The 16,382-nt window shown below is 38.4% G+C and overlaps 1 protein-coding gene across 1 annotated transcript; it reads left to right on the top strand.

Moving 5' to 3' along the window:
• Positions 1-854: 854 nt before the first annotated feature.
• On the top strand, positions 855-1,268 carry LOC307131198 (uncharacterized protein; the record flags this gene model as incomplete). Its single annotated transcript, XM_079824712.1, has 1 exon — positions 855-1,268. The coding sequence occupies one exon, from the start codon at positions 855-857 to the stop codon at positions 1,266-1,268; it is 414 nt and encodes a 137-aa protein (XP_079680838.1).
• Between the last annotated feature and the right edge of the window lie 15,114 nt (positions 1,269-16,382).

A 16,382-nucleotide genomic window follows, 5' to 3' on the forward strand; every position in this document is an offset into this window, starting at 1 on the left:
TTGTCCTTGTGACTGTGGTTGTGGCTTTGAATGCATTTTAAAAATATATTTGTGCTAAACACCTGTACACAGTCCTGTCCTAGTTACCTGGCATCCTATCACCTTACTCTAATCTTTAGGCTGTGGCTGCTGAATGTGCCGGAAGATTGAGATGCAGAGCATTGTGGGAACAGCAGCCTCAGGAACGTGACCAACCCACAATTCCTGCTCCAGACATTACCAACCGTCTTCAGGCTTGTTGTTGGACACCTCAGGAGAGAGTTCCTAGAGTTTTTACACAACTGTTGAGGGCAATTGAGATCATTTCAATAGTCTGAGTGTTGATGCTTGCATTTGTGTGCGTGAGACCGTCTCGGACCTGCGGGGAGTCCAGGAGTACAGTTACACCGATAGCCGCCCCTTATGCATGTTTTATCTGCTGGGAGGAGAACAGAGCCTTCCTTTGTCATCTAATACGTCCAATCCACCAGCTGTAGGCCTCAAACACTCTCGTCAGTTTTACCCACCTCCACCAGTTCGTCCACCCAAGCACAATCAGGTGTCCTTTGTCTGATCATCGTGCAGCTAAAACAAGAAGGAAAGAGCCCCGGGTTCTCAAGCGATCATCAAGAAAGGATTCTGTAAGGAAATTCAGCACAGAACTGTACGTTTGACTTTTGACCGAAGTACATTTTGTGCTCCGGCATTTGAGGAGTCTTTACAATCGCTCAGGATCAGCTTAACACCTCAGTTTCCTCTTAAATCTTTAACTCTGACGGTTTGGCAGTTAGCGTCTCGTCTTCTCTGGAACTGGGGTACGTCTCAATTTAGCATCCTAGCGGTGATCACAGCGGCAGGGGTGGTGAGTTTGGAGCATGACGGACACCCTTCGACCGCCATCTCTCCAGGTGCACGTCCCCCGGGATGATCCCAGCCACGGAGAGGAGGAGGGCGGTAGCGGAGGCGGTCATGACAGCCTGGTCTGGTCCAGCTCGTCCACCCCCACCCTGCGGCGCCGGCGTTTTAAGATGAAACGAATGAAAAAGCTGCCCAGCGAGCGGGAGCAGCTTGAGAACGGGCTACTGCGGCACCCCGGATCACGCTCGGCTTCCAAAGAGTACCTTCAGCTGCCCTCCATCGAAATCACGCCGTCCAGCGATGAGGACGCAGCCTGGTCCAACAGCTCAACCCCGAGCGCCTCGCCCCGGCGCAAACGCTTCCTGCTTCGCAAGTGGCTCAAGGTGCGAGAGAGGAAGGACCAAGGCAGTGAGAGCAGGTTGGTGTTTTAGACATGCAGTTCTGGAGATGCAAACGGTAACACTTTCGTTCAGGGTCCAGTTCTCACTATTAAATAGTTGCATATTACTAGGATATTGGCTGTTTATTAGTACTTATAAAGCACATATTAATGCCTTATTCTGCATGATCATATTCTACATCCCTTAATCACCCAATACCTAAAGTTAACAACTAACTTACTAACTATTAATAAGTAATTAGGAGTTTATTGAGGCAAAAGTCGTAGTTAATTAGGGGTGTAACGATACACCTATGCCACGGTTTCAGTTCATGTCACGGTTTTGGAGCCACGGTTTGGTTCTATTTGCTGTGGAGTCATGGTTCATGGCGGGCACCAGCAATAACAACACTAGATTCAGTTTTAACTTAATAATAACAACAGCAATAATTTAACTTTATACATTGGCTTCACGTTTTCTTTAGAGCAGTTAGCATACCTGAGTGACTTCCCTGTAGACTAGTCAGAAATAATCTATTCATTTTACCATTTACCATAATGTAACAAAAAGCACATTTATTTCATAAAAATTTATGGCACACAAGCAATGTCCCACTGTAGCCTACTTAACAAACACATATATTGTATGAATATTAGAGGTCGACCTATAGTGGATTTTATCCATACCGATAACTAGGTTGGAATGCACTTGCCGATACCCGATTAATCGATCGATAGTTTTTAAAATGGATACTGAATAAAAAAACGTAAGAAAACAGTGCTAAACGTTATAACAAGAAATAAAAACAGTAGTGATCCATGAAAATGTCCTAAATTAAAAACATATAAATATGAATATTAAAATAATAAGTTCTAACAGAACAAATTCTTCATAAAATAATTGAAACATTAAAATATTACAGGTCATATTTGTTTCTTTACCTATAACCTTGAAACCTGCATGTACATTTCATAGGTAACACTATGCAGTCCCTATGCAACAAGGATGTATTAGCTTACATGAACTTTATGTATTATGCATACATTTTTACAGCATGTATTAATATGAGCAATACAACTGTACCTTGATCATTCATGTTAGTTCATAGTGCATTAACCAAGGTTAACATATAAAAATAAAAATTCAAACTCAATTTAATGTTGAAATTAACATACTAACAATGAACAATACTTCCACAGCATTTATTAACCTTAGTTAATGTTACAAATGGAATCTTGTTGTAGTGTTAACATTTCATATAAATCTAAACAGTCTGCTTTTTTAGAAGGCGAGTATCTAATAAAAAACAAATGCGTTTCTGCTTTGTTTATGTTTCTGTCAGCAGCATTGAGGATGCAATTTGCATTCTCACATCACAACATTTAGGTCTGACTTGCGTGTGTTTTTATCACATTGATTTAACTGCTTGAGGTACTGCTAATGTTAGCGTTCTCTCAGCCTCCTTGACAAACACACACACACACACACACTGCTATGTACCTGTTAATGCAGCATCTAGTCAAGAAATGAATTACTTTATAATGATTTGGCAACAGATACTGTAGTGCTCTGTATTCATACCGCTTCGCTGTTGTGTCAGCACTCTTCATACAACCTCACGTGTGAATGTAAACATAAGGCGTCAGTGAGTTTTTATTTGAGTGAGTTTTACAAAAATATATATAATCGTGCCTTCTCAGAGCTCTTGTACTGTGTAATGACTGCGCACCCATCTCAGCCGCTCCAGCAACAGACGCAACACGAAACTATCGGTGTGGATTTTTGTAGATAACCGATTGTTCCACCAATCAGCTATCGGTGCCGATTAATCAGCAAAACCGATGAATCGGTTGACCTCTAATGAATATGACTAATACTGATGAATAAATAGGCCTATAAGGTAAAGATATTAAATAGCAATTTTGTTAATACTATAAAGTAGCCACCACACTAATTTAAAAATGAACAAAATAACAAAGTGAAAATAAAGTGGCATTTTGTGGCTATGGAAACAACAGTTATCATGGCGAATACATAACACATCATGCACTGTTAATGAAACATGAAAACTGCTCCTGATAAACAGATGAACATCATAACTGCATGCAAATCCTTCCCAGCTCACACACGTCGAACCAGTTACGTGATTTATTAGTACTTTACTTTTATTTCATGACTTACAAATTGACATCGCAACGTTGCTCGCGTGTAAATAAAGAGTGTGCGCTACGAGTGCAGTAAAATGGCTGACAGGACAGGAAAGCGCTTTTCTGAGGTGAGAGAGATTTTTTATTTTGTAAAATGCTTCGAAAAGGACGATGTTGCTGGGACTCCAAGGTAGCATTTTGCCTACCTGTCTAAATGGGGAATCGGGCTCTCTTTGTCCTTCCACTATGCAGCTTGAGCGTTCACCCAAGTCACATGACATGCACTTAGAAGACAAAAGTTAGTGTATTCTTAGTAAATAATATTATTATAATAATATTTAGTAACAATGCAGCTCTTATTAGTTGTTAAAAGTGTACTAATTAATCTAATGTCAAGGAAGAAAACAATAATTTTGTGGCATAAGGTGAATGAGAGCTGGGCCGGGGCAGCTGGGGGCGGGGCCATAGACAGTAAAAAAATATAGACGTCGCGACTTCATTGGCTTCCGCTGAAGTAACTGAAGCCTCCTGAGGTCTGAATATTGCGCAGTTTCTGGACCGAGTCTGCGCAGTAGTGATCTCGGGACCGGAATCTGTGCAGTAGAGAGCAGGAAGTCGAGGTGCGATATAAAAAAACCCGCCCACACTCTGACAGATGCAGAACAATTCATTATGTTGGTGTGAAATAAACAGTTATGGAAATATAGAAATTAAAGCAAAAGCTCCAAAATCCTACCGAAAATCCCGAAAAAAGTCTGTTAGTGCTTCAGTGACAACTTCACTCAGAGAAGCCGTCAATCTCGGCTGTCAATCATGACATCACACCCCCCGTTTTTATAGCATCAAATAACTAACTAAAACTAAACTTATTTAAAAAATGAACACTTCAAAGGAAATCATTGTGATAAAAACTTATTTGAAAGTGTAATTTGATTGTTTCGTTTGTCTCGCATCCATTAGAAAACACTGAGGGGCGGGGCTTATGAGCTATACTGGGAATAACCACCTGGAGGCGATCGAGGCGCGGAGGCTTCAGTTTCTGAGAGGAGTGCTACAGGCTTGGGCGGGGCGCGTTCGGTTCGACATGAGAGTATCGCGGTTCGAACCGTGGGTGGTGTATCGCGTTTTTTCTTTTCGGTTTGAATACCATTACACCCCTATAGTTAACAGTTAGTTAATCGTGAGAATTGGACCCTAAACTAAAGTGTGACCATGTAAACATACACCTCTCAATTGGTGATTTATAGAAGCAGTTATTCTTATTCTGTGATTGTTCGCCCAGATACTACTAGTTTTTCTCACATTACATTTATGGTTTGGTTCAAACTTCTTTTTTTTTCATTTCATTTCATTTAGCAAAGGTAAAAAGATTATTTATTATAAATACATCCATACATAATCAATATATTTTTTTTAAAACACAAGACATTTTAATTACTGTAGATTAATATAATATTTTTTTAATTTAATGTCACCATAAACAAAAGCGAATTTACATTTTCACTCATGATAAAACAAAAAAAAGTATTCTCTTTGAAAGACCTTCGTGTTTATTGCAGTCTTATTAACATATACGTCATCTATTTTATGAATTAAAATAAATAAATAAAAGCAATTTTAATTTAAACAACAACAAAAAAAATAAACAAAATTATTTGTATTTCTTTTTTTCTATGGAGAGTATTATTTACTTTATAACCAACTGAACAAAACTGGTTTAAACCAGAAACCATGATCAGGTGTAGTTTATTCTGTAGGAGTTGGCTTAGCTCTATGGTGGATATTAAATGCACATGCAGAAATGATGACTGGATTTTAAAAATATATACTTTATTTTAATTTATTTCAGATTTTGTTTACATTCTTCTTTGAGTGTTTATTATAAATCATCTGTTTGAAGCATGCAGATTTGTTGTTTTATGGTTTAGGCTTCAATCGTGTTAAAGGGTTAGTTCACACAAAAATCTATATTTTGTCATCATTTACTCAACCCTCATGTTGTTCCAAACCTGTATGAGTTTCTTTCTTTTGTTGAACACAAAAGAAGATATTTAAAAGAATGTTAGTAATCAAACAGTTGACGGCACCTATTGACTTACATAGTAGAAAATAAACTATGGAAGTCAATGGGTGCCGTCAACTGTCTGGTTATCAACATTCTTTAAAATATATATATTTTTTGTATTCAACAAAAGAAAGAAACTCATACAGGGTGAACTGTTACTGCAGAGATAACTGTTCAATTTAAATTTTAACTTGCGGAATGCAATAAAGCTTCTAGATCACCTTGTTGTGGTTTATAATGATGATGATCAGCTCACAGTAGATTATCCTCTTATTACACTGCTGCTCAAAAAAAAAAAAAAAGAGTTAAAGGGTACATAACACACACAGTTTTTGCCAGTCTCATGTTAATCTTGAGTACCTATAGAGTAGTGTTGTATCCTTCATATATCCGAAGAGTCTTTAGTTTTATCATAATTATAAAAGACATATACACTTTACCGATTCTCTCTGAAAACAGCGAACTCGTGCAGGCGTGCAGTGGGCGGAGCTAAAGAGTCACACAGACATTTGATGCAGTTTCAAACAAACACACTTGCAGAACTCTGTTGCTGCTCCGGAAAAACAAAATGCATCCACTGTTTCCTTAATGCTGGATTATTTGGGAAGCTGAACAAGGTTATCTTTCCCTCACAACCAGAAACACACTTCTTTAGTGACATTGTTGATTTTGTGGTCTAAAAACTAAATGACAGCACTGCCAACCTGAACGAAGCTCGTTGATGGGCGGCTCTTGTTCCTGCTCTAGTTGATGTGTGCACACGCACATCCATGAAGGAGTGTATTTGGCACAGAAATACTCCAACTCATACATCCAACTAATTTTTTGACATTTTGGCCATGTTGAGCATGATAATCAAACTCTTTAACAGTGTTAATAAGTCAGAATGCATGAAATCGCATTAGACATCCCCTTTTAACCCCTAGAGGACTGCAATGTTTAGGGCCCTTTATAAGTTTTGACATGCTCTGACATTTGTGTTTTTTTCAGTTGCTTATAAACATATTAATGGCAAATTTGTCATTACACAGCACAAACTGGGCTATCATAATATGTTTGCAACATGTTTGTATTTTTGAGAGAATAACTTTTATGAAAAAACTAAAAATGTAAGTCACTGAATTAAGGATATAATAGATATGTGTCCACAAGACTTTTGACTAATGGGTGTTGTTGCCTAGAGTTTTTTCTTCAAACTGATGTGAGAATCATTGCGCCTGCTCATTCACATAAAACAATATATTGATTTATATTTGTAAGATACTATTTCTTTATAAAGGCTGTATGCAAAGGGTTGAATGATCATGAATAATGCTGTGATTCACACCTGAGAGAACAAAGAACCACATAATGAATGAGGCTTTGAGTCAGGTATGTGAAAGGGGCTCAGGAACAAGACAAAATAAATATATTTTGTTGTAGTTTATTTAGAATATAGTTAACAATATAAAGTGAGAGCCAAAGGCACATTACAAAGGCCTATAATATTTTAAATTATCAAAAGATTCAACATTACTATTTTTTATGTTTTTGAAAGAAGTCTCGTGCAAAAAAAAGTTAAATCTTTACAGTAATAACATTGAACACAATTCAGTATTCATTAAATACAAATAACTGAATAATTGGTAATGATGAATGTTATAAGTGAAATATATGTGGGATTTAAAACAATGCAATTCCCAGTAATTTTAATGGCAAAAAAATTCTGAATCATTTGATTTTGTAAACTATCCAATACACACAATACTCAAATATCATTTGAAGTGTTGGTTCATTTATGACACGCGCCATGCAATGCATGATCGCGCCGGCACCTATTATAGGCTATTGTCTGCTATATTTGCTTCTCATTTATTAAATCCAGGCAATTGGCTGATGAAACATTGATTAAAATTAAGATATAATTTATCGAAAACTAAATTCACTTTAAAGAAATACTTTTTACAAAACAAAACTTAATGAAGTGGTCAAAATTCTTATGATGTGTCCTTTCTTACTCGTGCGGTTCACTTTTCTTAATCAACATAGATCCAATAAAAAAAAGAACATTAGGCTATAATATTTAAACATAAATATGAAACAAAATACGTTTTAATGGCTGCAACAAGTAGCCTATCGTACACAAAACATATAGCATCTGAGCATAAATTTTGCTCTAAAAAAAACACTACATAATCTGTCCAAAACAGGCCAAAGAAATCTTGTCTAAACAGTTTTACGTCTATGACATTTTATTTAGCAGCACGATTCATATTTAAACGGTCTTTTGCGGTTTAATATTCACAGACAGTAACAGAATAAACGTACCTCAAAATCCTCGGGCTGGATCCGATGCTGTTTGAAATTTAACAGCTTTTCTTCTGAGGTAAATTAATCCAGGGTTATTCCTCACCGTGTCTCAAAATGATGTAAAGTACATACACTAAACTAGATGTCTATTCAACTTGATGTGGGCAGGGATAAACTTGCATAGACCGCATCAGAATTTGTCTTTGAAAAGACGGGGACTCAGTGGGTGTGGCCACATTAGTGGATAAAGAGACACTCGCAAACGACTGTCATCTCTCGGTTTTTAAACAGATTAATATATTTGAAATATATTCAATATTTGAAACCTGACATTTCAACGTTTCTTTAGACATATGTCTCATGTTTTTGTGATAAGTATTCACTAAATTACAGTTCATTTTCTGAAGAGAATCAGATTAGAAATCATTGACAGAGAGGCTGCAGATCACGCATCATGTTTTTTTTTTTTTTTTGTTGCAAAAAGCACAACATTTAGTTTTTATTGTGAGTATACACAAATAAAAGTTGATACATAACAGATTATAATGATGTATACAAATCGACAGAGTTATTTGAGTCTCTTTGGCACTGATAAGAAAAAAATCGAGGTGGTCGCGTCGGCGTGATCTTCAACCTCTAGGGGTTAATAAAACATGATGCCAGCCCAAATTAGAAAGCAATGTCAGCAAGTCTAATATTGAGACTCATGAGAAGTATTCAGGCATGATTGAGTACTATGTACAGGGAAGGAATCTTTAACAGTCTTTGATAGAGTGCGCTGACAGTGATAACTCATCTAGTGCACAAATGGCATCTGCTGGGAAAAAGAGACACAGAGGACTTAAGCCGGGTGCACACTGTGCGATTTATAATAGTCCTTCACGTTTGTTCCTTGTCAGACTGTATGAACATGATCCCCGCTGTAAGCCATGTCACACTGTAAGATCTAAGTTGTCATTAATGTCAGACTGTAACGGATGCACGGAAGAAAACTCGACCAGAGTTTTATATCATCGAACAATGATGCGTTCGGTGATAGTGAGCTGCATTACACGCGGGATTGAAATGGTGGCTACAAAGAAATCTCTAGCGTTCATGCGCTTATCTTCAAAACGAAGATAATTTGACGGTCGTCATAAGAGAATCACATTGCAGGATTGTGCGCCAAATCTTCAGACACTGCCATAATTTCGTCTGATGTAAAATTTGATCGCAGCGGTCATTAATCGGCTGCCGGTGAACATGTCAAACTAACGATCAAAGACTTCAGATTTTAGCCTAGGATCGGAGGAATCTTTTAGGATTTGCAAAATTGTTCTCAGACGGCCAAAATCACACAGTGTGCACCCGGCTTTAGCCGGCTGAAAACGCTAGGCGCTCTGCTAAAAACGTCTCGCTGTGGGCGCTTGAGAGCGTTTTTTTCAGTTGAGACTTGTTATGATACGGAATATCCGCGGAAGTGTACTAGTATCTCATCTCACAGATAGTTTGTTTCTGTATTGATTCTATATAAAAATGCTGATAAAATGTAAAGTATTTCCTCTGGCTCTTGTTTTTAAATAATTTTGTTCCGTTATTATACTGCTTGTTTTTATCTGTTGACGTTGAACACGCAGAATGTGGTGGTTGGTTGGTGTTGTATTTGTCCCGCCCCTCCTCCACTGTGATTGGACGGCTGGGTGAAAAGTGTCAGTGATGAGTGCTGCGTTTTTCTCAAAGTTCAACATTCTTCAACTCTAGGTGACCAGTAAAAAACGTTCAGTGCTTGAGCGTGAAATACTCACTCAGCGCCTCTTTACGCTCATGGCATTCTAAAAAGCGGCACTCCCATTGAAAACAATTGAATACGCCAAAAAAAACACTTTGGTGGACACGCGGCCTTACAGTAGCAGAGTCACTGCCTCACTTGCTGCTTTGACGGTACTTTGCAAAGGACAGGAAATTGAAAAGCCACCAAAACTAATTCGGCTGTGATATTAAAAACAATATTTGTTTGCCACTGATGATTTGCATCATTTCGCATCAGGTTCCACACAGAGCTAAATATTGTAGGTTCAGTTCTAGGCAGAAAGTATGTTCTTGAGCAATGCACTTCTGTCCCGGGTTCTCCGGTACTTCAATGCTGGTTTCTTTTAACAAAATAGGGCTGCTAAATGGAAACTAATAAATGCTTCTTTAGAGGAGAGCCCATAATGTCATTTAGTGGTTTTGAATTGAATTTTGTGGCTCATTTAAAACAATGGGAGGAAAGTAAATTGGATTACAAAGTCTGTGTTGTCTGTGTGAAGGAGATGTTCATTTAAAGCTAATATGATTTCAAACCAGGTTGTAGGAGAAAATGTGATAGAAGAGAGTCAGAGAAAGTATGGGGTACAGAGGATACTACAGGGCTTTCCACTGATATTGGCACCCTTGGTAAATATGAGCAAAGGTGGCTGTGAAATCTGCATCGCTTTTCCTTTTGATCTTTCATTGAAAAAATTCACAAAATTCTAATCTTTCATTGAAGTAAAACAATTGAAAGTGGGGGGAAATCTCTTATTGGGGGGAAAACAATTATTGGCACCCAATTATTGCAACTTTCTTTTCCCAAGATAACAGCTCTGAGTCTTGTTCTAAAATGTCTGTCGAGTTTGGAGATCATAGACCATTCCTTCATACAGAATCTCTCCAGATCCTTCAGATTCACAACTCTTCTCTTCACTTCACCCCACTCATTTTCTACAGGGTTCAGGTCAGGGGACTGGGACGGCATGGCAGAAGCTTCATTTTGTGCTCAGTGACACATTTTTGTGTTGATTTTGATGTTTGTTTTGGATCATTGTCCTGATGGAACATCCAAACACAGCCCATTATCTGTTGGTATTTGCTAGAATCCATGATGCCATGGATCTGAACAAAATGTCCAGGACCTCCAGCAAAAAATATAAATAAAAATTGGCCCACAACATTAACTGTGGGCATGGGGTACTTGTTTTCCCCTGTTTGCACCAAACCCATCTGGTGGGTTTGCTGCCAAAAAGCTATTTTTATAGTTTCATCTAACCATAAAAGCTAGTCCTGTTTGAAGTTCCAGTCGTGTCTGACAGCTGAATATGCTGGAGTTTGTTTTTGGACGGTGAGGAGAATTTTTCTTGAAACCCTCCCAAACAACATGTGGGGATGTAGGTGCTGTTTGATAGTTTTGTTAGCCTTTTGTTTAAAAAATGGGCTCCATTTTGGGGCCCATTTTGTTTTCTTTATTTTTGTTGCCTTTAGGTCTTGTCTTTAATTAAAAGACACGTGTTGTCATATCACCTCTATGCTGATGACATTCAGGTTTACTTGCCTATCAAATCTGGAGGATCAACTTCTCAGTCATCTTTGTTACTATGTCTTGAGGAGGTGAAATGCTGGTTAGAGCAAAACCATCTCCAGCTAAATGTGACCAAATCTGAAGTTATCATTTTCGGGCCAAATGACAGTGACAGTGACTTAAAAGATGTTTTGGGTCTGTGGTCAACGAATGTCCGGCACCAGATAAGGAATCTGGGCGTAATATTTGACTCATCCTTATCATTTCCTGCACAGATTAAGTGTGTGGTGAGAAGCTGTTTTTTTTGCTAAAATGGACTATTGCTAAAATGAAATCTTTTTTACTGCTGCTGATCTCGAGACCGTGATTCACGCATTTATTTCGTCCCGTTTGGACTATTGTAATGCAATTTATTTTGCAGCTAATCAATGGTCCGGAATGCGGCTGCGAGGCTCCTCATGAGCACAAAGCTGCATTGGCTTCCGGCTAAATTTCGGATTCATTACAAGGTTTTGCTCTATGTCTATAAAGCTGTCCACGGTCAGGCCCCAGAATATATTACGAATCTGATTCATCTGAATTCTAGTAGACCTCAAAGATCATTAAATTGCTTACTACTCGCATTTCCTAAAACACGCCTGAAATCTAAAGGGGATCGGGCATTTTCTGTTGCTGGTCCGAGACTGTGGAATACCCTTCCACCTGACATTATATCTGCACTTAATTAGCACTTTTAAATCTCGATTGAAAACATACTTGTTCTATATGGCTTTTAACTGTTGATTTTTTTTTTTTTCTTTACTATTATTGCTATTACTGATCTTTGTTTTTGTTCTGTTTAGTTATTGCCTTAATTATTGCCTTGATGGTGGAAATGGGGATTTTTAATGCTTTAGCTGTTTTCTTACACACTTTCTATTTTGTGAAGCTCAACAATCTTTTGCTGCACTTCAGAACTATATTCTTTGGTTTTACTCATTGTGATGAATGATTAAGGGAATTTGGCCTTTGTGTTTCCTCATATTTATACTCCAAGTCATAGCTGGACAATGTCTTGCTCCAAGTCACCCTGGTGTGCTAAAATATGTATTAATATGTAAATAAATAAAACATAAATATGAATGGGAATATACAGAGATATTTTACTAAATCAAGCATACAGCGTTAGTTCAGGCAGGCCACGTAGTCAAGCTCCGCTATCAGCTGATTGGGAAATTCTAACTCCGCCCCTTTCAACTGATCCGATTCAGCTGATCCTATGCACTCAATTGGCTTCTCTCAAACAGGACGCCTTACTTAAGCATAGCTTCACTTCAATCTGCCTGCTTGGACGCTTCTGCTGCACGCTGCTTTGCAACCCACCTCCTCCCCAGCTCCTCCTTAAACTGCTTAACTTAATCAATGTCATTCTGTTGTCATTGAGGCATTCTCTGTTCTAAATGGGGGATTTGCTCTGCCCTCCCAGTTTAAAATGGGAGGTTTCCCCAGAATCTGCTGCTGTTCCCTGTCTTGGCTTTTCATGGAGCTCATGAAAAGGAAGGGGAATTTAGAACAGAGGCATACCGCCAAATGTAAATCTTTGCAAAATATGCAATAAAAAGTTGACTAAATGTTTTCTATGGTGTCTTTGACTTAAGTGGACCTGTCTGAATAAGAATTTTAATAATGAAATGAAATTAAAATAATTGTGGCCAACATGCATTGGAGAAAAACCTTTCTTTCTTAAAGAGTCCAAAACACACACACACACTCTTTCAATTGTTTTACTTGAATGAAAGGTTCAAATTTTGTGATTTTTTTTTAATGAAAGATCAAAAGGATAAACAATGCAGATTTATTTTTATAGCCACCTTTGCTCATATTTATCAAGGATGCCAATAATAGTGGAGGGCACTGTAGGTGTGTTGCAGACAACTTTGTTGATTATAATAGGAGCAGTTTGGTTTTGGTTTGTCATGCGTACAGTGTAGGTACGGTGCAACTTGGTGCATTAAATATAGAATTCAACTAATGTGTGGTCAGACATAGTCACAGATGTACAACTGTTATTTTATTTAGTTTATGGGTTATGCACATTTGTTGATTGTGTTTGTTCATTATAGCAGATTTGTACAAAGTTCAAGTCAAGACCGCTAGACAAACCCTCACAGTTTCATATTAACCAGATGATGTAAGATCAGATCATGTTAATATTGTGGAAACACTGGAAACACAAGACTCAGCATTGTTCTTACTGACCTTTAGACCGTAAAGCCAGGAGCAAACTACATCAATAAAACTATTATTCTTATACCAACTTAATGTTTTTTTCATTACATTTTTGACATTTAAATTAAATGTATTAGTTTCATTTAAAAATGTAAATAATTGTGTTCTTTTTTGTGAAACTGGCCTAAACAGGCATCAACTGCCGACTAGTTTTGCATATATAAAGGGTTTACTGTATAAAGGATACAGTATAGATAGATTCTGAAAAATGTATCATATTTTGTCAGCACCTTCCCATTAATAAAACAACCGTTAGATGATTTGATGATTCTTAAGTTTTGAAGTAGTTATTTAACAGAATCAGGTCTTTGATATGGTACTTTTGGTGTATCATCACTTTTTATTCCATTTTAAGAGACAGGACATGTGATTGGAAAGGGACTGAATGGCAGATGCACAGCTGTACAGTTATATAATACATGCTCATTTGAATCTCTTCTCTCAATTATAAATAAAACAAACTGAAATATATGAATCATAGAGGAGGTTTTAAGACTGAGTTGATGGGTTGAGTATATTTGTTGAATTGAGTGTTTCTGTAGCTGATCCCAGGAAAAGCATGAAGTGCTATAACGTGTCCCTTAAATGCACCGCAGGCCTCTTCAGATAAAATTGCCTGTCAAACACACAAAGGTAATGCAAATGCACGGAATCGCACTTCGTCATTGAGTTACTGTATTGCAAAACACCCAATTTGGCCTTGAAATTATCTGAGAAAATCACACTCTTCCAACAGTGTTAGATAAATAACAGTTCAAATAACAGGTCTGTCCTGTTTACGTCAGTTGTTCCTCTGTCCATATGGTGGGCTGTTGTTGTTTTAGCAAATGTTGTATTACTCATATTTCTTATGATCAGCATTAGTGATTAATTCGTATGTGTCTATTACATCTGCTCTCATGCATTTGAACATGCAGCATTTTCATTTTTGTATTGCATGCGTCATTTCTCTCACCAGGTTTCACAGTGGAGCTACAGGTCTGCATATATTTTGTACAGTCTGCTAAGTTTGATGCTCCGTCAATGACATATTTTATTTCAGCCCTGCTGAACGCATCTGCAGATTCCCTCTGGATTTTTAGCCATAGCAATTTAAGGAGACCTATTATGCCCTTTTTTAAAGTCTTGGTTTTTGGGGGGGTCTACTGGAATAGGTTTCCATGCTTGAAGGTTCAAAAAGCAAATTATTTTTCAAATATTTGACATTATGGCACCTTTCTTTCCAGTCCAAAACTCTGGGCCTTATCATACCCCTGACACAATGCATCGCCAAGTGCGACCCAAATGTTTTTTGCTAGTTCAATCCGGCGCAGTTATCATTTTGACGTCCTACGCCACATTGTTTAAATAGAAAATGCATTTGCACCCATATGTGTGCCCATGGACGTGCTGGTCTGAAAACAAGGTGTGTTCAGGCGTATTGTTGGCGAGGAACTGAAATCGACTACACCACTGACCAACAAAAACTAAAGTCAATTTATTTAAAGAGCATTCTGCATTCTGTACATTCTGCTTATTACACACACAGGGTTTCAGCAGCACACACATGTTTAAATATAAAATTAAAAGGATTCCTCTCTAGAAATGTGTTCAGTCTTTCCTCCCGCGCCATGTTAATAGCGAATCCGCCATGGTGCGAGCGCAACTGGCTTTTAAAGGGAATGGGAGATGAGACTCTGATTGCTTTATTGCCCGTTACGCCCAAAACACACCCATGACTCATTAAGAGACTAGGGACAACCCTTTTAGACCTTTTAGATGCGCCTGGCGAGCCAACCATTGTTAAACTGGCAAAAGTGGATTCGGACACACGCTAAGTGCACTTGCGCCGTTAAAATAGGGCCCTCTGTTTAGCTCCTTCTGAAAAGCGCAATGTGCCCTGATTGGTTGGCTGTATCAGTGTGTTGTGATATTGACAGTGTTTGGGAAATGTCCCGCCCCTTACCACTGTGTTTACGTGAATATACGCCAAGACTAAAATTATTTGACATTTACGCGCAATAAGCCACGAAATATAACTCAATTTGGTACTCGCAAGCTGTTTGAGAGGCGGCTTTATGTGTGCGAGCTTTGGGTGTGAGCACGAAACCTGCGGAAGTGAGTCAAATTATGCCGAAATTCAGCCGGAGCAAATGAGATGAGGGAGTGAGAGGAGACAGGTCTGTGTCAACTCACTGTCGGACAGAAGAGAGAATGAGAAAGGGAAGCAGGTAGCGCCCTGTGTCCGAAATCGCCCCTAATACCCTTAAAGGGTAACTAAACCCTAAACCAACTTTTTTTAGTTAATGATCTGCAAGACAGGGGCTTTATTAATGCTGTTCATTGATTCGAGTAAATGTTTTGATATTTGGGTATAAAGTGTTTTAATTCTATAATATATGGTGTAAAACAGTGGCTACTGCAGTTGAATCTTGCTATTGGACATTTTAGGTCATCGTGACGTAGGATGGTTCTTCCAATGGCTCACTATCCACGCCCCTGGAACGAGCTCATCACGCCCTAAGAAATGTTTTCCCCAATCACATGATGAGAACGCTACTGGCCTCACTCCAGTCACTCTCCATCTTTGCAGCTCGCGAGTCAGACAGCTGTCAATCTCGGTTCATCCCCTCTGTCTCTGCTGGGCTCTGCCCACTTTTCCAGCATTTTTCAAATATTGCCAGTGAGTGGAGTTAAGCGCTGAGCTGGGGTTTAGATGCCCTTTAAGTAGGGCACAGCCATTTATAGTGGTGTCCGAAACCATAGTGGAGTTTATTGAGTGCACTCATTCAATCCCATAATGTACCGCAGTAACGAGTGTACAACCGATGTACGAGCAACGCCTAGAGAATACCGATATGCCAAATAAATTCCTGTTAAAACGTGTTATTAAACATATTTTGTTGAGCAGGTTTATGAACGCTTCACGTTACTAGTTCATGAAGATGTTTGACGCGTGTTGCTTTTTCAAACGCACGTTATAAGCGACTCAAACTTGCAGTCTTTCAGATGGAGCAGCGTTTACTGCTGATCACAGAGCTGCTCTTCATTAACACTGCACTCTAAAAAAAAGGTTCTATATAGCACCAAAAATGGTTCTTCGTCGTAATAATAGTGGAACC

This window comes from Gobio gobio (assembly GCF_949357685.1).
Source record: "Gobio gobio genome assembly, chromosome: 9".
NCBI lineage: Eukaryota > Metazoa > Chordata > Actinopteri > Cypriniformes > Gobionidae > Gobio > Gobio gobio.